At 39.4% G+C, this 25817-nt stretch overlaps 1 protein-coding gene across 4 annotated transcripts in view; it reads left to right on the top strand.

The window, feature by feature from the left end:
• The window catches only part of GHR (growth hormone receptor), a 152011-nt gene that overhangs the window by 78998 nt on the left and 47196 nt on the right, over nt 1-25817 (top strand). For all 4 annotated transcript variants that reach the window (XM_032095338.1, XM_032095339.1, XM_032095341.1 and 1 more), the window contains one exon: nt 8338-8417. In XM_032095338.1, coding sequence (XP_031951229.1) covers nt 8348-8417 — 70 coding nt within the window. In that variant the 5' untranslated portion in view covers nt 8338-8347. The remainder of the gene's footprint in view (nt 1-8337; nt 8418-25817) is intronic.

Below are 25817 nucleotides of genomic sequence, written 5' to 3'. Positions count from 1 at the left end.
TTCTTACCTCATGAAAACTTGTTTTGGCAGTGCTGCATTTAAAAATACCAAGTGATCTTCTCCACTTGCTGGTTTCATTCATTATTTCTTTCAACTTTGTGCTGATTTTCACAATTAAGGATCTAGCTCAAAATCTCTCTGTATGTCTAGATGAAATAGTTTAAGCAGCTGTTGCATGCAGTAAGCTACTTTTTGGTAGGTCCCCACCATTTATATATTCAGATTTGTGTGAACTTAAAGCACCAAATCAGCAGTAAATAGGGGAGGGAACAATGCTGGTATGATCTTAGAGAGGACACATGGAATCACGCTGCTTCTCATTGACACAGAATTTCTTAAACAGATAATTTTGCTTTGCAGTTATTGTGAAAAACAGTTGCATTGAATAGGTGTGCTCATATTCTGACTCTGCACCTGTTTAACTGAAATTCAAAGTTGCTTCAGTCTGCATATTACAGATTCAAATTAAAAGAATATACATCATATCTTAAACCTATGTGAGCTGCAGGACATAAAAAACCTCACTAAATTAAAATGCACTAATTGCTCTTAAACCTTCTGTCAAGATGATTATTCTTTTCCTGTAGACCAAATGAGAGTAAATATGTGAGTGCTTGGAGTCCTGAGTGGACATCCAGAAAAGCTTTGTCTGTCATTTACTAGCTTTCACTTACTGTGCTATTTAAGTTAATGACTTCCTAAATGCCATACAGGCTCTGTTATGTAGTCTTTAATCTGATTAGGAGCACACGAATAATTTAGCATGCAATTAAACCATATAATTAATTTGTCCCATGGTAATGAACTGTTAAGTAATTTCATTAGTCTAGGGTAAATACCAGGTCTTGAACTTAAATTTTACAACTTCTTGAAGATGTTTTTTCCTAGAAGAAATTTTTTAAACATAAATATTATTTAAAATTAAAAGTCTGCTCCCTCTGATTTCCTGAAATTGCTCTTTGGGCAAAAAAGACTGGCTATTACCTAACTGTTTCAAAATGACGAAACTCCTGATCTCCAGTGAAACAGAATTAGGTTACAGCCAAGCGTTTTTGAACAAAGCATCCTCAATTTCTTCCAATCACCTTAAACCCAAACCTGCCTTGCAGACTTCAAAGAGCAGTTTAAGGAAATCAGAGGGAGCAGGGTTTTCACATTACAGAAAAGCTCCAAGAGATCAGATGAGGATTTACTTAGGATATGTGCTGAAACCTAACTGACTATATTTGCCCAGGTACCAGGTAGTATGTTTTTTAATTCAAGTGATTTGCAGATACTGGCACACAAGAGAAGGCTTGCAGAGAATGTGCCAGCTGAAGACTGCTGTATAGTGAAGATCCAGCAGCACATGTAAGATGGTTATTTATTATCAAGCATGAAATTATTCCTGTTTGTTTTCCCTCCTGTTCCAGTCTAACTCCCAGTGGTGTCACACAGGTTGCTTTGCACCGTGATTCCTGTGCTTCATAATTTTTTCCTAATTTCTTTGAGGTGCTAAGCTCTCTTCCAGTGCTAGGAGAATTACTTAGCCATGTTCTCATGTTAAATATATAATCTTGCCTCCTTGAAATGAGATGTATTATACTGCTTTGCTGGCTTGGGTCCACACTGCTGTAGTCCTGATTGGATTTGAACTTCAATGCTGCTGGCAAGACACTGAAGAGTTTGTGGTTTGGGGTTTTTTCACACTTGCACAAAGTTTTTTTCACAGCACTGGAAATATCATTTAATCTCTTTATGTAGAGTGAGAATAATTATCTCAGTGAAATGATTTTGAGCAAACCCACTTTTTTTTAGTACAGATTACTAGGGTGTTGGTTCTAGATATAGACATAGATATTTCTCTTTGTTTTCTTGACGTGATATTGGACATTAAATGGATGCATTATATTTCTTCAAACAAACTGGAATATACATTTGCTTAAATAAAGAAATTCTCCAACTTTTCTTTGTGATTCATTGTACAAATAACAAAGCAAAGATGGGACGACTGCTATCTAAATGCTAATAATAACTAAAAATAATTTTAAAAAAAGGAGATGCCTTGGAAGAATTACTACTAGAGTTGAGAAAGTGTTTCTAGCCTGAAAAAATTACCATTCTCATAAACAGGTCTGAATCTTCCTTAATGATACAATTATATGTAAAGCTGAGTATCTGCTCAGCAATTCACATCTGCATGTTATGCAGCTAAATGTTTGCAATTTCTTTTACCTGAAATACATCTATTTCACTGTTTTGCGGGCTGAAAGGCAAACAGAGCAATTAAGTTTATTCCAAGTTCAAATTTTTCTGTGTGGTAGGCAGAAATTTAAGGCTATAACTGCAGTCCTCTTTTAGGAATTGTTTTCTGATGGAGAGATCTACTAATCTTAGAGATGAGATCCACCCTCTATGTACCTAGTCCATTTGGTTACTGCAGTCAAGGTATAACATATTTTATTGTAAATAAAGAATTGATACATCACGTGCCACAGCCATCCTTAGACATCTTAGCCAAGTTTTTTGAGAATTACTCTAAACAGCTTTAGTACAAGCCCAGAGTAATGGCCAAAGTATGGATTCACTGAAGGGCTCCTTAACCACATCCAAGAACTGATAATCATTTGGCCTGTTACAAGTTTAAATCAGAGTCATTAGCTGACATATCAATCCGTAGGAAAAACAAATCAACTAAAAGCACTAAAGGTGTCTATTACAGTAGAGAGAGAAATAAACTGGGTGTTGATATTAAAATTTCATATACTCTCTATTCCAAAATTAAAAGTGAATGTAGGGAAAAAATTTTTTTTTAAACTCAAAGTGAGCAATTAATTCAACAGCTTCCAGTTGCAATTTTAACATGTTAACACTTGAAATTACTATAAATTATTTAACTTATATAAAGACCTAATTAATATATAAAATTGCCTCTATTCCATAGGTTTAATTAGTATTTATAGAGTACTTTTTTATGGTCCTCAAATTTGCATAAAAATGTGCATAGTAAATGCAACTTTATCTGGTGCTTCTTTTGTTGTTAAGGTTTTGACTTCTTTTTTTTTTTTTTTAATTGAAATGTGCCCTTCATGAGGTTTTTGTTTGGTTGTTTATTTAATTTGGAGTACGTAACTTCTGCTTCTGTGGTATCATTCCTTGTTCTTTCTATGTCCAGGATAACGGCACACAATAGGTGAATGGTGTGTTACTCATACCAGCTGAGACAATTTGTTATTTCTGTTTCTTACTGTGGCTGAATATATAGCCCTGACAAGGGCTCTATAAAAACAGGCACTTGTCCAAGGGCTGCTGATGACTTAATCAAGCTGTAGTATCAGCAAGAAAGGGAAGAAGGCTTTAAGTCCATTGCAGTTTTAGATTGTGTTGATTGGAAGGGCTAAAACTAATTTCAGTTGCAGAATGACTCCATCCTGTTGGCACTCAGGGGAAGGAGGGTACGCAGGCAAAGTGATTTCAGCTGTGCATGATCAGCCAAAGTGGTGTGGATGTTTTTTGGCAAGCACAGAAAGATTACCTCTTGGTGTCATTGGTCCTGCCCTGAAATAACTTGTAAGAAATGTCCACACTGTGAAAAATAAAGGCCTTTCACCCAGAAAAATTCTTCAGAAGTACATGCATATATATTTGGTAGTTGCAATAAAGATTCAGGACAGACCTGGAAAGCCTGGAGCTACATTCCTTTCTCAGTACTTGTTCTTATTTGGTGGTGGATCTGCTGGTGTATGTTCACGTGCATGGCACACTCTTGTGCTCTTGCCTTTTTATGATCTAATGGAATGATGAAACAGCAGTGTATGGAAAACTCTTCAGATTAATCCTTCACTCAGTAATTTTGTGGTTTGGTTTGCAGCAGAGGGGTTACCTTTGGTTCTGTACGAGTTGCAGAGATGATGCTGTGACAAGAAATTATAAACTCGAGGAGGTTACTGGGGAAAAACTCTCATATTTGGAGTATATTGAGTTAATGGTGGTGGCAAAAGCAGAAATGCCGTGATAGGTGCAGTTCAATGTCCTTGTTCTTCTCCTTCCTTCTGGTTCTTTCAGGTTCAGAAACTATCTAAAGGTCAAGATCTCACTTCAAACAAGTTTTGTTTATAAGCAATACCCCTTCTGGTTTACTCTGAGTGTTAACAATTTTACCTGACCAGAGCAGATGCAAAAAAACTCAGTGTGCCGTGACTAAACTGTTTCTTTTCTCAGGGAGCTTCTTAGCCCAGTTTCTCCTGTTTATGCTGACTCTATTCACATCCCACTGGAAAGATGTTGTGTTTAAATTCACTTGTGATTGACCTTACTCCAACATTGCTATAGAAAAGGGCCAAGATTTTTTTTTTTATCCTTTTTATAACTCCTGGCTCCCTTCCTGTACTGATGTAATTAGCCTGAGCTGACCTCTAGCCAAATGTTTCTGTGGTCAAGTTTCAGCTGGCTTGAGGACAGTCAGCTGCTGTAATTTTTTTTCCCTGATTTTAACTCTGTTCATTCTTACAAGCTGCTGGAGTTGGGTAAGACATAGAATATTATTCTTTAGAACAGTGTGTGTTACAGACACTTGAGGGTTTTTTTTCTGTTGAATAAGAGGGACTTTATTAGTGCCATTTATCTTTCATAGGCACATAGGGTAGATGTTGGGAGGTAGATACTATTGGATTGTAAAAGGTCAGGTTTGTCCTAATGTCTAGAGAGAAGCTGTCTCTTGCTATGCTAACAGTGAAGCCTCTGGACAATACTGTTCTTGTTGACAGCAAGCTCACAAGAGTGTCTTAGAGGAAGGGCCATTTACGGAACAGATTTTTGAGAACTTTCTGCAAGGCAGTAGTTGTCTGACGGTGATGCAGGTGGCACTTCAGAGGACCCTTCTCTCAGAATTTTTATTCTGTACCACCAAAAGTGGTTTCATAATGGGGCAGCTCCTGCTTTCCACCAGATCTTCTCCCATGAGAGTGGAGCTGTGGCAGTGTAGCTCTCTCTTAATCTCAAATACTGCTAGTAGTGACCCTCATTACTGCAGCCCAGCCAAGCTTTTGGTGTTTGTGCTGGATGCAGAGGTCACGTCCCTGGTGCTTCACACCCCATGCAGAGCTCCATTTGCCTGGGTGAGGACTTGAGTACAAGCCCTGTCCCAAGGGCTCTGGGTTGCAGCTCCAAGGACATAGCACAACTTGTCCTTTACAGAGGCTGTTGGACAGAGGGTGGAGCATGATGCATCCGTATGAGAGCAGTTACTGTTTTTGAGCACAGTCCTGTCCATATTGGGTATGTTCAGAGTATACCAACTGGATGTTTTTCACAGACACAACTTGTCTGAATGGATAACTCAGTGGGATACCCTATGTGGTTTCAGGCAGAGCAGAGGCAGTGTTGTTTTGTCTCACTGAGATTCTGGCATTTGTGAGAGTCCGCTGAAGAAGCATCATTTGTTTCTATACAGCGTTTTACTGGCAAAAGGGCAAGGGATGAAGGAGCAATTCTGATCACCTCTGAGGTTTAGGAATGCGAATTAATCCTATGACCTGTTTCAGAGAGCTGGTTGTTTTAGTCAAGGTCTGTGGCTGAGCAGGGAATTTCCCAATAATTGTATAATTACTCTTAAACAAGTAATAGCTGCTGCTGGAGGGTGGCTGTGGCTGTGGCTTCCCCTCCACCCTGACTGCTCACTCCCATGTTCTGCCCTGGCTCTGCTCCTGGGCTGTGTCTTTGTGGAGTCCTAAAAAACCTGTCTGCAAACAGGTTCATTACAATGAATATTTATGGATTCATTTTAACTGGAACAATTTCCTGACGGAGTTCACTGTGTTGCAGCTATGTAAACAAGTCTGCCAGTGCAAGAGGAACAGCAGTACTGGAAGGGGATTGTTTTCATCTGCAATAACATGACCTTACTGAAGTGCAGTGTTTGTTGACCTCTGTGATGTTTCCAGGCTTCTGGGTTAGTGCTTCAGCTGTCAAACCACTCTTTTTGGAAGGATGCTGAGATGGCCACCAGTCAGGTGTGCAGGGATGGAGAGGATAGCCATGCTGTGACAGCTGCATGTGGGCGCCAACCCTGGTCCCACCAGAGTTGTTCGGTGTGGTTATGAAAAATGAAACTGTGTGCCCTGAATGATGGATTCTGATCACATTTGTTCTCATGGGAGTATTCCTGTGAGGGTTTGGCCTTCTCTTGTGGCTGTTACTAGGCAGGAAGTAGTAGAAAGGCTTGGAAAAGAGTGGTTGGAAGATGGGCTGGTGGATGGGGGAGAACAGGAAAGTGTGAATAGGGGATGGGATGGGCATGGGATGCCAGGGTACTGTTCCGGAAGAGAACAGGAGAGTTGTAAATAATGTGACATTGTGCTCAGGCCTGTAAAAGAGAAAATCTCCACTTAGGGAGAAAGTGGAAGAGCTGAAGGGGAGAAGAGACTGATGGGGTAGAAATAGTGTAAGAGAGGAATTGACAAACACAGGGGCACATTTTTGTAGAAGATTTATTAATAAGAGATAATAAGAATTCTTTAAACAAGAGTACAGATGAAGCAGGGGGACCAATTGAGCTACCTGAAAATATGGCTGATCTTGGATGAACCTTGTACTGTGGCAGTATATCTTCTCTTCCGAGAGTTGGCCTGTCATTTGCTTTATTAACTTTGTCCCAGGTCGGTACATTCCAACAGTTGTTGTTGTCACTTCTCCTGGTCCTGCTCCCCAAGCTGTCTCACTCCCACACTGCCCAAGTCCTCAGTAAAGCACTTCTGTACCCCTTCTTTACTCCCAGTTCACTGAGAACAGGGGAGTCCTGTTTGGAGTGACCCATGTCTGCTTGGCCAGAGAAAAGGCCTGCTGATGCCTGGCTAGTCCACAGAGCTCCTACAGCTCTTCTCCTTGTGTAGCAGCCCCATGCCCACTCAGGCTGGCCCAAGCTTGTCTGGGTGGTGCTGCTGGGCATCCTTGTCCTGATGTGTGTGCAGTGGGGAGCATTTCCTGGCTTGCCTTTGCAGGTCTGACTGAGGTTCTGCCAGTCCAGAGCAGTTTGACTAAATGCCTTTTATACTGAGCCTTTAACCTGAGAATTATTGAGCAGTTGCATTAATGAGGATGTGAGAAAATACCTTCTAATTTTCAAGTTTTGTACTGTATAGCATGGATGAGAAATCTGGAGTTGGAAATAGTTTTGGCTTTTTTCTCTAGTGTGATTCATTCTGTTCTCTTAGTGTAAGAAAATTGAGAGTATTACCTTTTAAATTTGGCATTACTCTAGCTTTACACACTCTGCATTCTTGTGTCTTATGGTTTTTAACCTAATTCAAACTTTGGTAACTGCACTAAGAAACTGACTAGTTTCTGACACCCAGATTTGATAGCATGAATTGTTTGTTACTTGATAACACCCACTTAGAAATTGTTACTTGCTAGTGGGCTTGTTTGTTTGGATTTAATGTTTGTGATTTAATCTGCTGTCACCTAAAGAAAATCTCTAATTGAGAACAGTCCAGTGTAGAATCAAGGTCTGTCAAATCAATTTACAGTCAAATATGAAGGTCGAGCTCTTATTTTCTCTCTCTGCCTCTCTGAGTGGGGTGTCGGTGTATCGTGGTAGTTTGGTGCCACAGAACAAAACACTGCTGCCTGACTTGTCCAGCCATCCATGCTCATTTTAGCATGTGTGTTGTAGCTTTAGTTTTGAAGGTCTCTGGTAATCTCTGTGGCTATAAATGGTCAGGTCATAATCTGTGGTATGGATGCTTTCCCCATACTTCTGTATGGACACCTCATGAGGTTCTGGGTTTTTTGCAAGGTACACTTTTGTGCAGAACTCTGCACAGTCTGCAGGTCCAGCACAGAGCAGCTGTTGCCCTTCACTGTTGTTACCAGATGCTGGTGATAATGGCAGGAGCAAAGTAGTGTCTCAAAACAGGGTTGTGCAATGGGGTTGTATGATGTGTGGAGTAAACTAAGTGAAAATGAGGCTCAAGTGAATTAAGGAAAATGAGGAGTGTGCTTTTTTTGGGGAAATTGTAAAGGCTTGTTGGTTTGCTAGGATTGTAAAGGTTTGCATTCTTGGAGGTTGTAAAGTCATTTGTGGATGCAGTCTATCAATTGACAATACATGATTTTTCCACCCTCTATTTAATGAACTAAAGACACATAAGCCAGCTCTCTTGTAAATACGGTATTTACTATGTGTTCTAGACTGCAAGATGATGTATTACTTTATGAGGCAATGAACTGTAAACTAAATATACTTCTGGTTTAAATCCAATCAGAAATTCAATAAAACTAGATGATATCTTAAATGTCATATCATATTAGTAGTATTTGCTTATAAAGAAACTCTCTTACTGTCTTTTGTCACGACAGAGTCAGAAGTATGGATCTTCGGCATCTGCTGTTTACTTTGGCACTGATCTATGCAAATGACTCACTTTCTGCAAGTGATGGTAAGTTTTATGATACCTTTCCATGCCTTTCTCTGTGTGTGTGTATATATATGTAGATTTATATAAACACTATTTTTATATTGAATTTTTCATGCAACTTTCTTGATTGCAGTAACCCATGTATGTAATGTGAAAAATGCATCGGTTAATCTTTTTGTAGACATAGTGGATGAGATTGGGACATGTTGCCAAATGAAAGTGAATTTCGCAGACAGTTTTTGATGTGTAAGCAAGATGGATAAATCTGGATTTTCTTTGAGTGGGTATTGAAGTTATGAAAGAATTGTATGAGGTTCATTTTTTATATGAACTAGTGTTTTTTTCTCAAACAAGTCTTTTAGTATAGTCATATGTTAAGAATAGGACTATTTGAACATACAGAGGAAACATATAAAGACTGTATGCTTTAAATCTCAGGCCAATATGAACAAGATTCATAAGAAATAAATTTGGTAATTCTTGAGTAGGGACTATGGGATTTCAAAAGAATGTGTACCCTCGACCAGCCAGCTGGGACTGGTCTTAAAGTCATTTAACAAAACCCGTGAACTCCAATGGGACTTGCATATTGTGTCAGATTATCTGCTTATGCTTGCTATGATCTAATTATGTAAAGAAGTGCAGCTCAAGCTGGTCAGCTCTGTGCTGTTCTGGTCTTCAGAACAGACAGCAGAAACAGTTTTCCATAATAAGTAATTTTATGCAGACGTGTCACTGCTTCTCCCAAAGTTACAGAGCAGCTGCAGCTCTGTAAACAGGTGCCCCTCCTGACTTCCTAACCAAAATCTGTATTAGCAGAACAAGTCAGAAGGGGCAGTTTGTCTAGAAATTTTATTAAAAGTGGAATGAAAACAGCTTCCATAGCAAACTCTAAATAAAGTGATACAACTGTCAATGTAAATTTCTGACATCTCTCAGTTTTTTTCTTTAGCTCCATTCTTTTGTGTTACTGAGTGCAAATTAAATGTACATAGAATTGCAAGACATGTTTCATTAGCCTTTCTAGTTCTAGTTTTAGAATATGATACTAAGCCAAAAGGTTATGACATAGTTGCCTGTAGTCACAACTGGCCTACATTTTAAAGGTATAACCATAGTTCTTTGTACTGATGCAGTTCTGTATTTTCTTGGAGTTGCATACTTTGAATTTCTAGGTATCTTGTATATGCTGAAGCACTGGAGAGGCATATGGGATGTGACTTTGATGTTAATGGAGACATTAAGGTGAAATAAGAAAAAATTAAAACTCAGGTGATCGGTTCTCAGACAATTCTTCTATAAAGTTGATTCTGTTTATTAGCAAACAGGTTTGGATGGAGAAAACACAAGTTTCTGTTTACTTACTTTTATGTGTGTGTCTCAAATGCTTGTCCTCTGTGTTACCAGGAAAAGAATCTATAAGACTGCTAGTTAAGGCTTTTTCTTTAACAATTATGAAATATATAGATGTACCAGCTTCTCTTCATTGCCACTACAGAATGGTCAGTAGAACAAAACTTAATGTGTCCTGACTTGATCCTTTCCCCTGCCATGTCTGCATTTTACAGTAGACTCATTCAACTCAAAAATAATCCCCAGGGCAGTCTACTGGACCAACTGATTTTTCTCTTGAGTTTTAACAGCACATGAGGATTATATGATCCTTGGCAGATGAGCTGTGGTCCAGATGTCCTAACTGCAGTAATAGTCTGCGTTACAAATAAAACTTGACCACAGCATCATCTTTGTGTGACTTTGTCTATACTGATGAAACAGTAACTTCCATTAGATTACCTTCAGAACAAAAAATTAAGAATATTTTGGTTGTTTCTGTGTTTAAATACAAGACACAGTACTAAATATTTATGTCCTGATTTGTTGTACTATTGAAGATTGTGTATGTGAATGGAATCACTTTGTTTAGTGATTGCTAATGACTAGATTGCTTCTAATGCTTTAACGCATTAATTCTGAGTTGGGCACATGCTCAGTTGAGAATGTCAGAGAAGGAAGCATAAATTGAACATGGGTATTTGAGATAACAGCATAAAAGAACATCCATTTGCTGTTCTTTTGTGATTTAGGGCAGAGTATTAGACAAGACCTGTTTATTACATGTTTTGTTCTTTTTTTCTTCCATGTGAGTGTGCTCACATCTGCAAAAGTTCTCATGAGTATCCAGCCCCACTCGGGTGATGAATCCTGACAATCTTAAAGTGCTCTGCCCAGCACAGTCTTGCTGACACCTCCGTATAAACTTAATTAAATGTGCTCTGTACTTGTACCATATCTGATATATTGCCTGGGGATTGGATCTATGGTGTCATGGTTCCCTAAAAAATTCACGTCAGTAGTTCTATTTCTTCTGGCAGCAGAAGAAATAAAAATTACATATGCTGGGTAGTCTTGTACCAAAGCCCAGTACTGAACCAGTGTAATACAGACTTGTACATGGGATGCTTTTGTGTCTTGAAAGTAAACAAAGCTTAAGATCAGCCTTACAAGAGGGTGCTTGGGGCTGGCTTAGTGCCATGAAGCCAGATCCAGCCTTGACAGAGTGAAACCCCATCTATATTTCCTTCTGGTGGGATCAAGGGTGGGAGGCCAGCAGTTGGCCAGGCAACTGCACAACAGTTGAGACCAGACACTGGACATTTAGTCACCTCTTTGCTGTCTCCAGGCTGGTAGCCAGTTCTGCTGGAGGCTTTCTATTTTAGCTTGTTTTTCATGCTCTCCTCTTGCAAAGAGGCTGGCTTGCCAGTTCCCTAAACTGAGACTGCGGCTAGCATGAAGTGACAGCGGTGCCCACTGTCTCTGAGAGGGTGATGTTCAAAGTGATCAAGCATGTCCACTGCCCCAGTTCTTTGACTGTAATTCAGGGCTGAGCAGGTCTGGGACTTCCAGCCCTTTATCAGGGTTGCTGACCCATGTGCTGTCCATGCCTGTAGCTGCCTGATGTACAATGACAAGGGCAGAACAGAGGCAGGGGTAGAAAGAAAGTAAAGGCCACAACAACAGGAAGGTAATTTCTAATAGGTGCATAATTACCATAGGTAAATGGATTTTGTGCCTTCAGGATTAGAAAGCACAGGGCCCATTTTCACAGCTGATTAAGACATTTTTGTCGGTGGAATTAGGCTTCTGGGAATTTAGATTGCTTTGAAGATGGGGAATTGTGTGATTTTGACATTTCAGTTTAATTTAGTTAAATAGGTACATAAACAAGAAAGAGTGTTGCCTCATAAGCAGATCTCCTACATCTGTGCAGTATTAATTGTAGTTCAGGGGAAAAAAAAAAAAGCTTGTATTTGTGTACGAATACACAGTTTGTGTTTGAGATTTTACATTAATGTAACTGTGATGTTTCAAATACATATCCAGAATTCACCGAGGTATTTTGGTTACTATACCTGCTGACATCAGAAGCAGTTGAAGGGATTTGCTCCAGACACAGACTGAAATATGTTCAGGAAGCAAAATGAAAGTTGTAATGTTGTTTGCTTGTTCCTTCTCTACAACTGATGAGTGTAGCTCACATAAGGACACAGAGGAATAAACTGGGAATTAGTCCCAGTTAATAAAACAATACATAAGCTCAAGAAGTTCCAAAATTAATTTCTTCCCAGTGAAAAAAATTGGGAAATGTCTTTTACTGTATTTTTATGATAGATCAAAGTTCATTCCAGACTATTAGAGTTATGTTAATTCATCCTCTGAAACAGGTTTAGAGAGGCATTCATATTTAATGATAGCACAAGAAAAATAATTTTGTGTGAACTGGTTTTGTACAATGACAATTTTAAGAGCTACAAGCTTTAAATTATTGTTCATTTTATCTAATCAGATTTGAAAAATGTATTTATCTTTTTCCATTACAACTTTTAAAATTATTTGATGAATCTGCTGTGCTCAAATATTCTATTTGCATAACTTTTATGTAAGAAATAGAATAAGTTATTTTCCTTTCTAAAACAAATCCAATCAAATTTTTATTTCCATCAGGATGTCCTTTTGTTTTACTGGTGTCTATTGTTGTACTTTGATGCTTTGTGTGCACTACATATTCATGATAAACCAACCTACTATATCTGTGCACTGGGTATCAGTGCTCCACTTGCAGAGCTGGAGTCTGAATCCATAACGCGTGCATAGGGCTTCAGTGTCATTAAAGACATGCCTGAGTAGCCAAGACTTCTGTGCAGGGCTCCTGGTGATACCAGAGCACCTGCAGGACATCTGCATCTTTCTGGAATGGTCAGAAGCTTAAAGAGCTCTGTGAAAATCTTAAGGCCAGTATTTGATATGTATTTGACCATCTCTTTTCAGGCAATTAAATCAACTCTATTGGCTACTCTTTGTTCCAGGGCCTATTTTGACTAACTCTCTAATGACTATTGGGAGCTTGGACACCTAAGAATAATATTCATCACAGGGATATCCTCTAGGTACTCAAAAAATCTCCATAAAACTTGTAGATAGCACACCTATGCCTTTAAAGCAGAAGCTGGAAGGCAGGCAGAGTATCCTGGGCAGTCCGAGATAGCTACACATGTTTAGGCAACTGCATTTTGCCCTATGTGGCATAAAGAGAGCTAAATTTAGGTGTCTTCATTTTGAACTGGGCCTCTTCCTTGCAGCTGCCTTGTTTCAACGTGCATAATTCTGTGTGCTTTCTTCTGGGTAGTGTCATAGCTGCTCAGCCACCCACTGTAGGTTTTCTGCTGCTCCCAAGGTGAGGGGTCTTCTCACTGGATTGAGAGAAAGCAGTTGAGTCCTGCCATCTCCATGGAGTTTAGTAGCAGACACGTTGTCTAAAGACTTTTGTGCCATGTGAAGGAATTATGAGAATTAGAATAAGCAGAAAGGGGCCTTTGAATGGCAGCATATTCTCTTCTAGGAAAGGGAAATTCATCCATCAGTTCATGGAGTCAGGAGGTACCAGGGACTTCCTCGCTTGGCCTGAGCTATTCAGAAAAATGGTCTTGTCTATAAACATGTTTTGTGATTTAGGTGAACTCAAATTTTATAGATGCAGTCAGTGCAGTGACAAACCATTTCTCAGGTATTTTTTTTATTTTTAATAACTTCTTTGATAATCATGAAGACTAGACATATTTGTGTATATTACAATCCTAATCTTGTTAGGAAGGAGCAAAAGGACAGACTCTTCCTTAGCTTAAGCTGCAAACATTCTTGCCTTCTCTTGGTAAACAGTAGTGACATAATAAAGTTGGTAATCATTCATTCATGGTGGTCATTTTCTCTTCTCAGTTCTTCTAGTAGGTTCATCTTTGCTATGGCCTTTCTCTGTTTTGCCTGTTTTCTCAATTATATGCAGCTAGATATGGAACATGAGTCCAAGCAGAGCTGGCAGTAAAATCTGAGAAGCTGAAAACCCTGATCAATGTGGTGCATCCTGGTGTACGTGGATGGGGGCAAAACTGTTGAGAAGGCAGGTTTAAAACTTCCACCTCAAAACAAAGCCTTTAGAATAGTTGCCTTATTTCCTGAAGTTTAAGTATTTCTGAGCTAGAAATGTGTTCCATTATGCAGAAGAAATTGCTACAGACACATTCCAAGAGCCAGAATCAGAAAGCTTGGCACAGGGAAGCGTAAGTTATACCACTGTGATCTGGCTAAACCATTTCAGCTGAAGAGAAGATTCATTTTGGCAGAGAGAAAAATAGTATTTCCATCATCACTTTCCATTGGGATTAAGGATGGCTTTGATGACTAGCAGAAAAATCCGAGGGAAGGCCAAGGAAGTGCACTTCTGAGTTGCTTTTACTGCTCTTGCTTCCTACCAAGTAGTGTATATTTTAGATAAACCATTTGTCTGGGCCTGTGTGACAGTGTCTCATGGAGAAGAAAGGATTTGACTTTGCCTGTCTGTCTTTAACAGAAAATTATTTGGGATTTCTAAACGTGGAAAACACATGCTGAAAATAAATTGCAGACAGGGCTATATTTTATAAGAAAACTCAAAAAATAAATACATTTTAAGGTATTTGTGCCCCTAAATGTCTGTGTTTAGGCTTGTATCTGAGTAGATCCAATGATTTAAATGCTAACCTGGGGTGCAGAAACTAGTCTCCTTTGTCTTGTCCTCCAAACCGCATCTGTGACTCCAACATCTACTGGAGATTTTCAAGCCTTTGAATACCTTCACCTGCAAGCCTGCCAAAAACACTTCATGGACAATCAGCTTCAGTCAGACACCCTGTAAAATAATGTACATGCCAAAGTTTCCCCATCCAGTTATCTCTGTCATCCTTAATATTCCTGCTATTGTGTGTATTTCCTTCATTGCTCTTTTGTTGCCATCATATGTTCTTTGTTAAATACAGACTTGCCAATTTGCAGTCCTCTGATTGCTGTGTTTTGAGGCAACTTGTGAGAATTAGCAACTCATCAGTGGTTAGTGCCTGGTGTTGTCAGAAGGAGAGGTCAGTCTTTCTCCCTCCCAGTAGGAAAGCTTGTGATCCCAGCAGATCTTTGCTCTCCCAGGCAGACTTACAGACTGCAGCCTAGCCACCAACACACACTGGTCCTCCTGTGAATCAGAACTGCTCCAGATGGTGGCCACTTGTGGCTTGCTTTCAGAGGAGTGAGGCCAGTTTGAAATATGAACTTTTGCCCACACATGCAGTGAAGCCTGTGTATTTATGGAGGAAGATTGGATGATAGAAATTATGCAAAACCATACACAGCAGTTTGTTACCACTATCTAAGAAACTAACAAAATTCCTAAAAAACTAAGAAAATTCCTAATTACAGTCTTTAACTCCACTTTGTATTTTAAATGTAGTTGTGTATTTAATGTGAATTAGTGAAACAGTGTGTACTGCACTAGTCAAATCAATGCAGTTAATAAACTAACTCTGCACCAGGGGAAGGAAAAGTAGCTCTAGCAAATAAACTTTTCTATATTACAAAAGCAGATTACATGAGTTGTAATGAATCATTCCATACAGTAAAGTACACATAGAGCGAATTTCTTTCAATACCGTCCAACTCTAACAGGAAAAAGAACCTCTATTTGCTGCATATTCATAGCATATAATGGAATGCTCAGAGAAGGGGTGACTTTTTCATTAATTTAAACAGTGATGCAGTTATTGTGTAGTAACTTGCACTGCCTGATTTAAAAGAGAAGAGATTTATAGAACCAGTAGACTGTTTGCAATGTTGCACATTCCCTTTCTATGCTGTGTTCTTCAGAAGTGACAGTGGGGATTGTACTGGAAACTGAGCAAAAGTGTGACTGGAATTTGGAGAGCTGTAATTGAACAGACCTGGTTTCTACCAGTATAAATGAGGGAGTATTGTGTGTACCTCAGCAATATTTGGCACAACTGGGTGTTTTCCTCAGCTGTTCCAAGGGATCAGAAGTGAACAAGAAACATTCTAGAGCAGGAGTTCACAAGATGCCATTCTTGAGTCACACAGAGTGACTTTTAAAGCTTTGCACTGGCCACCACCTGCAGCAGAACCAGATGATTCTCAGCATTGCAGCAGAACTGTGAGCACAGTTTGCTGGTTTTGGAACTGGAGGGTTCTTAATTCCATCTGAAGGGTACTTAATTCCAGCCTTGAAGAATTTTTGGTCACTTGGGCTCCAGAGACTCCCCCAGTTTCCTGTTCCCAACCCTGGCAACTGCCCCAGTCTTCCTTGTTACACTCCAGCAGACTGAACTGGTACCCAGGTGATTAACAACTTCTGAGGATGGAAAGGGGAATGGGAATGAGATACGGTTGGGGAGCTTGGCCCTGGTGTGACCCTCCACAACAAGTTTCTGGCAAGGTTCCCCTTGGAGAATAAAAGTACTTGGCATAATCTCTTTCCCTTCTGTACTACTGGAGAGGTGCCTGGAATGAACTATGCAAGAATGATGCAGTAGGTGAGAGGCAGAGCTGCAAACTACCAGTAGGACTCTCTAGCTTCTAAAGCTGGAAAAAGTCCTGCTACTTAAGATAAAGGTTTCTCTACTTTGCTTGCTATTCTTGCCCTTTGTAGAAGCATGCTCTGGAATCAAGTAGTAACAGCAATGGTCAGTTTTCTTCAGAATATCTAACAGATTGTCATGCTGCTAGGGACTTAGAATTCTTCCTGCATAATGCAGTGAAGATTTTCTTTTTGTAGAAGTACGGGGGGGTTTTTTTAACAGATAATTAAATGTCTTTTACTAAGTCATTTGCTGCAAAGGGGTGTTGAATAGCCATAATGTAGGCTAATAAAGTTGGTGGACTATCTAAAGAGCCATGCATATTGCCAATGCAGTCCTGTGTTTCATTCTCATTAAGCTGGTCAGGGAGAGAGACAGTTGTTCACTCCCTGCTTTGTGGGTTTTGTGAGAGCCTTTGATAAAGCACTGTAAGCAAAGGGTCTTTTAAAAAATGCCAGGGATAAAATAGAAGGGCTTGTATAGATTTAAAAAATTAATCAAAAGGGGAAAAGAGGAGCAAATGAGCTCCCACATCCAAGGGTGTCTCTTGTCTACAGATTGCACATGGAGGAATTAAATCAAGATCTGTTCTGCTGGGAGAGGTGTGTGGCAGGACGGGATGGAAAGCAGTGCAGTTCTGCAGGGCACCAAGGGAGTGACAGGGAAGGGTGTGAGTGGGGGCTGCTGGAGCCCCGCAGCCGTGTGCGCAAACACTCGGCACAGCACTGCTGGAATGGTGGAGTGGGGGCTGCCCGGGGAAATGCCAGAGATTCACCCAGACCAAGAAGTGTGTCTTCTGTCAGCTATCCCAAACTGTACCCTGAGCATATTCAGAGAAACATGCTGAAAGGAAGTATGTTTATTTTGTATTTGGTCTGGGATTTTGTTTATTTATTACTCCCCTAGAAATGTGTAGTCCTGGCTTAAAAACTGACAGAAACTTCAGAAGCAAATTTGAAAACTGACTTGGATCAAGAATTTAACCTTGAATCCCTATCTGCTAGAACCCTCCTCTGTTTTTCACTTTGTAAAGACAAAATAACAAGACCAATTATGTGCCTGGCAGGCAAACACCATGTGCATTGTGTTGTTTTTAAAAGCACTTTGTGTTTGCTACCTATGCTTACTGTATAACAGGAAAAACAGATAGTATTTAATAAATATTAAGCCATCAACAAAAAACGTGTACAAGCAAAAGAATGTCATTATGCCCTTTGAATTTGTGTCTGGTCTCCTCATTGCTGAAACACCAAACAAAGAATAATATGATAGTTTAACAGGAAAACTGCAAGTGTTAAGGAAGGAAATGTAGGAAATAACTATAAATGTTAACATGGTCTATTTATTATCTGCTGTTAGTGATCAAGTAGTTAATAGCCAATGTAATTACTTCAGTAAAAATGCTGATGTCAACTATAGTTACTGTTGTATAGGTTTTAATCCAAACCATCTGTTTTAATCCTTGTATATATCCCCTGTTGATCTTTGCTTGCAGTGAAGTGTTTTTCTGGAAGTTAAAAGTAATTATTAAAGGAATGGAAATTATTAGTGGTTCATGGTTTGGCAAGGAAAATAAATGCCTTTTCAAGTTCTTGGTGTCTCTTTTAGAGAGCTCCGGCACCAGAAATAGTTGAGGGTAGAGTATAACACATAAGTATTTTCTGTCACAATCTATGTGATATTTGGGATTCATCCCAGTGAGGTGTCGAGAAGTGTAAGTCACTGGTCTGATTATTCTCCACCACTTAATTAAGCCCATTTATTTCACAGGGCAAAGGAAATATGAGTGGTTTATTAAAAGGGGGGTATAAAACACTGGTGAAAAATGTCAGAAATGCTGGCTTGTGTATATAAAAACAACATAATTTATTTTCTAGTGAGCTGTTTCATTCTCCAGTGTATTCTTCAGTGGATTTGTAGAGGATGTTTGGTCTTGCTAACTTGTTGAGTTAGCTTTGACTGTAACTGTCCTGTGTAAAATTGCCCTGTTACCCAAGGATATCTCCACCTGGCTGCAGAGCTCAGCCTTCATGCTGTGAAGATCTATTAAGCCACTTTGCAGTTAAAAGAGAAGCATCTAAGGCAACTCCACAAGTAGTGAAATGGATGTGAGATCAATAATTTATTATCTTTCCTTTCTGATTCCATAGCAATTGCACAATAGGAAGCTGTAGAAGTTTATCAGAAAAACCCAAGGTATCTCCTTGTGCTCTTGTCACATGCTTTTCAACGCACCTAGGGACCTTCAGAACTCAATTAAAGTCCTGGCTGGATGATGCCATACTTTACAGATGTAGAGGGCAAGATTTTGTTCTTGAAAGGATGCACTGGGAGCTCTTCAGGCTATCCAGCTGTCACAGCTGACTCGGTTTAACCTCCTATTCCTGGCCAAGCCAGTTAAGTAGAGTTAAATCCTTGTCTACAAAAATACTTGCAATAATATTGCAAAAACCCTCCTGACAGAAACATCATGTTAAGAGAGGTAACAGAGACAAAGCTGTCAGAATTTCATGTGGTGGCCCAAAACATGCAGCTGATATTATGTAGTTTTCCAAGACTATGAACACTGTTCATAGTTTAAAGTAGATTTTTCTCTGGTTTGTCCTTTTTTTCCTCCCTGAGTCAAGAAATATTTGGTTTTTTACCATGAGGAACGTGCGTTACAGAATCTGGCACGTTTGCATGTGGTACAAGCTTGTGAATGTTTTCTTGAGATAAGTGAGTGACTGCTTCCAGTTGGTGTTCTGCAGGAGGTGAGGGTTTCTTTCCAGAAGTCCTGACCATCTCAAAATAACTATATTCTCCTTGCAGAGCTCCCAATCTGACATGTTATCTTATCCCCTCAGTGCAGCAGTGCTGCTATTCTACTACACCAGTTTTTCTAGCTAATAGTCCTAAGTAGCAGTGTTAGTTACAGGAAGGACTGAAAGGATAATATCTATCAGAGTTAGCGTTTGGTCTGTGTTGTCCAGCATTATAACAGAAGACTTGATTATAAATTATTGTTAAATGTTGTTTTTCAGTTATGAAAGCATGTTACCATGAGAATTCAATGTAAATATTTTTTCCAGTTTTTTAAATCCAAAAGAGCATTTTTTTCTTAAGGCTGTGTTTTGTTCTGTTTTAGAGAAGTGTCAACAGTTAAAGCCTTGCTATTTAATTTCTTTATACCCCCTGGAAATTTCTCAAAACACATGACTTATGACCATGTCAGTGCTTCTCACTTCATGGACTTCACATCTCAGCAACTTGCAAAGATGTGTGAAATACAATTAACAGTTCCAGTAATCCCAAGATACCTCTATATAAGCACTGGCTTTCTAGAAACAGCATTGTTTTTCCCAAAGTCATAGCTATCCGTAAAGAAAACGGAATATTAGCCTTAGTATGTGGATCTTAACCCTGTTTAGGAACACAGGTGGGGACTGGTAAAAATACCGTAGGGTTTGCATTGGTAGGACTCCTTGGTATAAAGAGAAGTGGTCTCTGTATGTTGTTCTAATTGCTGTGGGAATCCCATCATGCATTCAGCTGTAGTTTATGAAAAGCTGCTATAGTCTTCTAACAAATTACTTTTAGAAAAGCCCTGAATCCATCATATCATACTGGAGGTAAAGCTGCTGTGACTTGTATATGTCAGGAAGTCTTACAGCATTTCCTAGTTGTTAATGCACCATAGCATTTAAATGCAGCATGTTAGAAAGACATGATTTTTTACAGAAATGCATAAAAATGAAACTTACTTCCTTTTAATCAGGGCAAGTCTTAGATATTAAATAAGCAATACAAGTTATTCCATATTTGAGATGGCTACAGGGTAGGTATGTCTCTAGGAGGTTCAGGCTGTCCTGAGTTCCCAACTGTTTATTTCAGTGCTAAGACATGAATGAGATGGGGGGTTAGTTGAGTTTTTTTATTATTCATAGGTGATTCCCACATGATTGGTGTGAAATTACCATTTTCATTTTTTTGCATTCCTGGAGGGAAACATTTGCCTGAATGAACAACTGGCAGACATACCTGTTGTTGGTCTCAGCAGAAAGGCAAAGAGGTAGCAATAATCTGAGCTCTCCAGATAAGGCTGAGGCATGTTGGCAGGAACGGGTGAGCTTCCAAAGCCATTTACTTGTCCTAAAGAAGGCAAAATCCCTGTGTTTCCAAAAAGCAATAGTTCTGTAATAACGATACTGGTCTGAAACAAGCTTTCAGCATCTGGCTGTGTCATAGAAATTCGTCCATGTCCTTGGAAAATTGATTAATATCTGTGTCCTGGCTCCCTAGCTTAAAAGTGAGAATGTGCTTTAAGGATAAACTTCTTAATCTGTTTGAGTTTATGAGATGTTATGGTGAATGAAATTGCTGAGGTTGTGCAACATCCTCTGTCAACAGCATTGCATTAACTGCAGAGCAAAATGATAGAAAATAGTATCTCCTCTTCCAGTACTCATGAAGCTGGCAGGCTGCCTCCTCTGCCAAGGCAGGGAAAGGTGACTGTGTGCTTGTCAGGAGGTAAGGGACACCACCCACAAGCAGAGAAAACACTGAAGTGTCCTCCAGTGCATATTTGTTTTCTGCATAAATCTGCATACTTGCAGAAACTATGCTTTTCTTCCAACAGGCAAGGACTTGTGCTAATGTGGGCCCATAACTAATTGTTGCCATGGGAAACTCCGAAATGGCCACCCACACACTTATATCTGAATGGAGCTTGTGTTCAGACATACTGTTCCATCTGTGTGTCAGCATACGCACATTAGTGCGTGTGTATGTTTCTTCCCTGGTGTAGCATGGTCAAGTTGAATTATGAAAGGTTGCCTTTCATGTTAAAGATTCTGGAAGCATCAGCTGAACCTGGAACACTGTGTCTTATGGGGCTGCTCCATTACTGACATGCCCAGAGTACCCCTTGATGTTCCTTCAGTTCATTGGTGTACTCAGAGCCAACAGAAAGGCACAACCAGTCCTAAGAAATTTTCAGTTTTTTCTTTAATTGTTGCCAGTGTGACCCTGCAGCCCTTCTCCCCACAGAATAAAATATGACGCAAACATAAAAGTGCAAATACTGGAGCTTTTCAAACATGAAAGTATTGTGTTTTGAATTATAAACCCATTTTCCCATTTTCTTGTACTCAGGCCATATTGTCCTGTGTGAAGTTTTCTAAAATACTTGCCCTGTGAGATGTGCACTTGATTTGGAGAATCCCACCTTAGATGGCTGAAGTTTGGAGAAGCTGGAAGTGACTTAGCTATCCTCAGTGGCAGGTAGTGACCAAGATGTCTGCTGGACAGGAGAAGGCAGTGTCACTGGCACTTGGTTTCTGCTAACCAACAAGTGCTTGTGGAAAGTACTCGTACAAGCAGGTGCTCTAATCAATTCTAGTTACACTTTTTGATAGGTTAAATTGGACTTATTTTTGAAAAACTGCTTAGTTTTTGAATGCTTTTTTAGGTCTGCTACTGAAGCCAAGTTACTTGCTGGCAAGCAGCATTACAGAATCATTTGGGTCAAGAAACAAGGGCTTCTCTCACTGTACCATTGTCCTTTCAAAGGAGTTCTGTGTGAAGCACATTCAAATATATTGATGAAATGTTGTGGAAAAGGCTGCATTGTCACTGGCTGAGCTACACATTTGCTTTGGACTGTGAATTTGGCACTGTTCAGTGAGACGAAAGGAACACCAGCAGCAGAGTGCAATGCTTGGCTCCCTCCCTGCCTTCAAAACAGTCTAACCTGCCAATTTCTTCTGCATACACAAATACTGACTGGATTAATATAAATGTTAATTATAGTATCATTTGATACAGCAAGCTAGCACTTGTTCCTGTCTAGCACTTCAGTCTTGTGTGTGAGCACCTTTAGCCATGAGCAGGCCCTTTCCTAAGTAAAGGATGAGCCACAGATGTCACAGTCGAGAATGAGCCTTAATAATCCCCTAACTGTGTGACTTTGTATAGTTTATAAGGTTGTTCCCCTGCTTTCCTCCTTTTTTTGTTTTGAAAGGTTTTTTAAGTCTGAATAAATGAAGACTACATACTAAGAGTGTAAGTTAATTATGATGAATTTAATTTTATTATGATTATGTTTTATTATGGTACTACAGATAACTACAGGTGACTACAGATACTTAGTGGGATTTTGAGATGGGATTTACACCTAATTGTCACACTGTTGTTCTGCTTGCATTTCCTTAAATGACAATTTTGCTTTAAAGTGGGAGAGCTCACAACCAGCTATAATCCTTTACCTATAATGAAGCTCATACTGACAATATACACTTCCTGTAGGACACTGAGGTGCTCGAGTGAGTCTAGAGAAGGGTGACAGAGTTGGCGACGGGTCAGCAGTTGAGGGAGCTGGGGATGTTAGCCTGGAGAAAAGGAGGCTCAGGGGAAATCTTACCATCTCTGCAACTGCCTGGAAGGAGGTTGTGGCCGGGAGGGAATTGGTCTCTTCTCGAAGGCAACCAGTGACAGGAAGAGAGGACATGGCCTCAAGCCATGCCAGGGTAGCTTTATATTGGACATTGGGGAGAATTTTTTCACAGAAAAGGTGATTAAACACTGGAAGGGGCTGCCCAGGGAGGTGGTGGAGTCACCATCTCTGGAGGTGTTTAAGGAAAGACTGGATGTGTCACCCAGGGCCATGGTCTGGTTGACAACGTAGTGTTCAGTCACAGGTTGGACTTGATGATCTCAGAGGTCTTTTCCAACCTATTTGATCCTGTAATATTGAAATTGATATTACCAAGTTAAATATCTCTGCATGTAGGCCTGATGCCCATTACCTCCTTTTCCTAGTCTTGATTAATTTACTAATGAAGAAAAGACCTTACAAAAAGAATGTGAATTTAAAACATATTTTATAAAAGATTCACTATTTTTAAATGGTCTTAAAGAATTTTAAGAATTAGTGAAACTGAATTGCATACATGAGACTGAAACCTTTCGAGCTACAAAAGATTTCATGATCTTGGGAAGAACCTTTTTTAGTGAAATATAAATATTGACGTTGTAAAAGAAGAAGACTTTTGTTTTTCCACCCTCAAGGTAACTTGTCTAACTGCTATCTGTATTTTTGATGAGTTACCATAATATTTTGTATGTGTTACTTGGGCCACTTAAAATATCTTTATAGATCTCCAAGTAGATAAATCTCTGGTTTCAATTCCTTGAAATACAATTACAGATGTTTGTCATGTTATAGCTGTAGAACATGAGCACAATGAGAGTTTCTAATTTTCTTCATTTTTTCTTTCACTTTGTAAAGTGCATTTCTGGAGAAGATGAATTGTTAGCTGTATGGATTACTTTAAAGCATGAAATTTACTACATAAGGACATATTCCACATGTAATATTTAATCCTTTTGCCAAACCGCCTTTTGAAAAATGAAGAAAATTTTGTAATAAAAGTATTTTTAGTAAGTGAGAAAATTGTATTTAGTTGGTTTTTTGAACAACAAAATTCTGCAATTTAAAGTGTTTGCAAAACAGTTGTTTAGAATTTTTTTGTTGTTGTAGTGTGTTCTGATTTTTCTTTTCATCCATTACTGTGAACTTTAATCATATTGAGCTTAGCCCAAAGGTTTCCTGTGTTCCAGCTTTTAAGCTGCCTAACCTGTGTAAATACATTAGGGCTGTTCTAAACCATTAAAAACAAGGAGAGATGGACGTGTGCAAAGTTCAAATGTGTTCTGCTGGCTTTTATCATCAGTGTGACTCATACAGCAATTTAGAAGCTTAAAATAGTTTGTTGTTCGCAAAATACAGCAAATGAAATCTCTATAGAGGAGACAGAAATATATATTGGTCATTTCAGTTCAGTGTTGTGGGAGGTTTCTTACTGTAAGGGACTTTTTTTTTCCATTTGTATGTTTTCAATTTTTTAAAAATTTTTTTTGGTGCATTTAAAGTGGTGTGTGTTGAAAGCTGTTGAAACTGAAATTCTTTCATCCTCAAAGATGAAATAGTATGGAAAGTTTAAAATACATGCTTCCAGAGCAGAGTTGGATCACAAATGTCTCACAAGTCAGGATTCAGTCTTCCTGCTGAATTAGCTTCTCTCCTTTTTCTGTTATTTTCTGAGAGCTCTAGTTCAATTTAACATTTCATGCAGAATGAGTGAATAAAAGTGTTCAGGAAACTTACAAAGCCTGAAAAATTACATTTCTTGGGCCAGATATGGAGCCTCCTCTCTGAAACGTCCTTGACGTAGGGTAAGCACTACTGAGCCACACTGAATCCAAAACATAGCACTGTACCAGCTGCTAGGAAGAAAGCTAACAGCTCTTCCCTAAAAGCAGTAGGCACAGTGTGCCAAACCAGCAAAGCTGTTTTGGGGAGTACATCAGTTTAGGAAAGTATATGAAATCTAGTCAGTTCATTGCAACTGATTGGAATTTTTCTTTGATCTTGAATTGTCATTAGTGTACAGACACAAAACAGTAGGCACATGTAAAGTGAGCATTAGTAGGAAGGACACCATTTTCATCTGTGTAAGGAAAAGTTAATCCCTTAGAGGTACAGGGAAAGCAGTACTTGCATGGAGAGGGAGGCTAAGGAATAGAGAGCAAGAATCAGTGAAATGAGGTGACATCTGTGCCAGGACCTGTTCTTTTCTATGTATTCGTAAACAGTTCAGCAAAGGAGGCAAATGCCAAAGTTTGCAAAACAAGAAGTTTGTCGATGCCCCACTAAACCTCAGAGGGCCAGCTAAGGAGCTGCAAAAGGTCCTTACAAGGAAAAATGCTTGAGTAATAAATCCTCAAATGATACTCAATGTAGATAAATGTCAAATGATGCTTGTAGGCAAAATGCAACCCTAATGTGGCACATAAATTCACGTGCTCCAAATGTTATGACTCAGAGATGGGATGTTGCTGTTGTGACAGGCTGTCCCCAAGGTCAGCTCATGGCTTGTCACAGCTCAGTTCCTCCCCACACCAAAGACATGCAGCAGAGCTGGAAAAGTGCAGAGAAGGCCAATAAGGATGAACAAAGCTCTGGAACAGATTCCTTGAAGGTCTTCCTTCACCTTCACATTTCCCAAGCTGTTACTCCTCAGATGCTCTTATAATCTACATCCTGAAATGAAGAACCAAGAGCCTCAACAGCAAAGGTGTCTCTCACTTGTGTTTGCAGAGGCCAGCTGGGTTTCTGTGCGCAGACACTACCTGATGGCAGTACACAGGTTGCATCAAGCCATACCCTGGAGAGAAGCCCTCTGGCATAGCTAACTTTACACTCTGTCCCAGGGTGTGCAAATAGTGAAAGTAATTCTGGTTGGGTCTAGTCCCTCTTATACTAGTTATTGCATCTGACGCAAGCTTTCTGCAGAAATGGGGTCAAAAATAGTTATTGAGACAAATACTACACAGCCAATTTTTAAAAGAAAACCATGAAAGACTAAAGGTCTCAAAAGTCTTACTTTCCTCTGGTTGTTTGTCTGCCAGCCTTAAGCTAGAGTTCAAAAAAATT

Source organism: Corvus moneduloides, chromosome Z, assembly GCF_009650955.1.
Source record: "Corvus moneduloides isolate bCorMon1 chromosome Z, bCorMon1.pri, whole genome shotgun sequence".
Classification (NCBI taxonomy): Eukaryota; Metazoa; Chordata; class Aves; order Passeriformes; family Corvidae; genus Corvus; species Corvus moneduloides.
The sequence above is the reverse complement of the archived record's forward strand: the minus strand, read 5'-3'. Positions and strand labels throughout refer to the sequence as shown.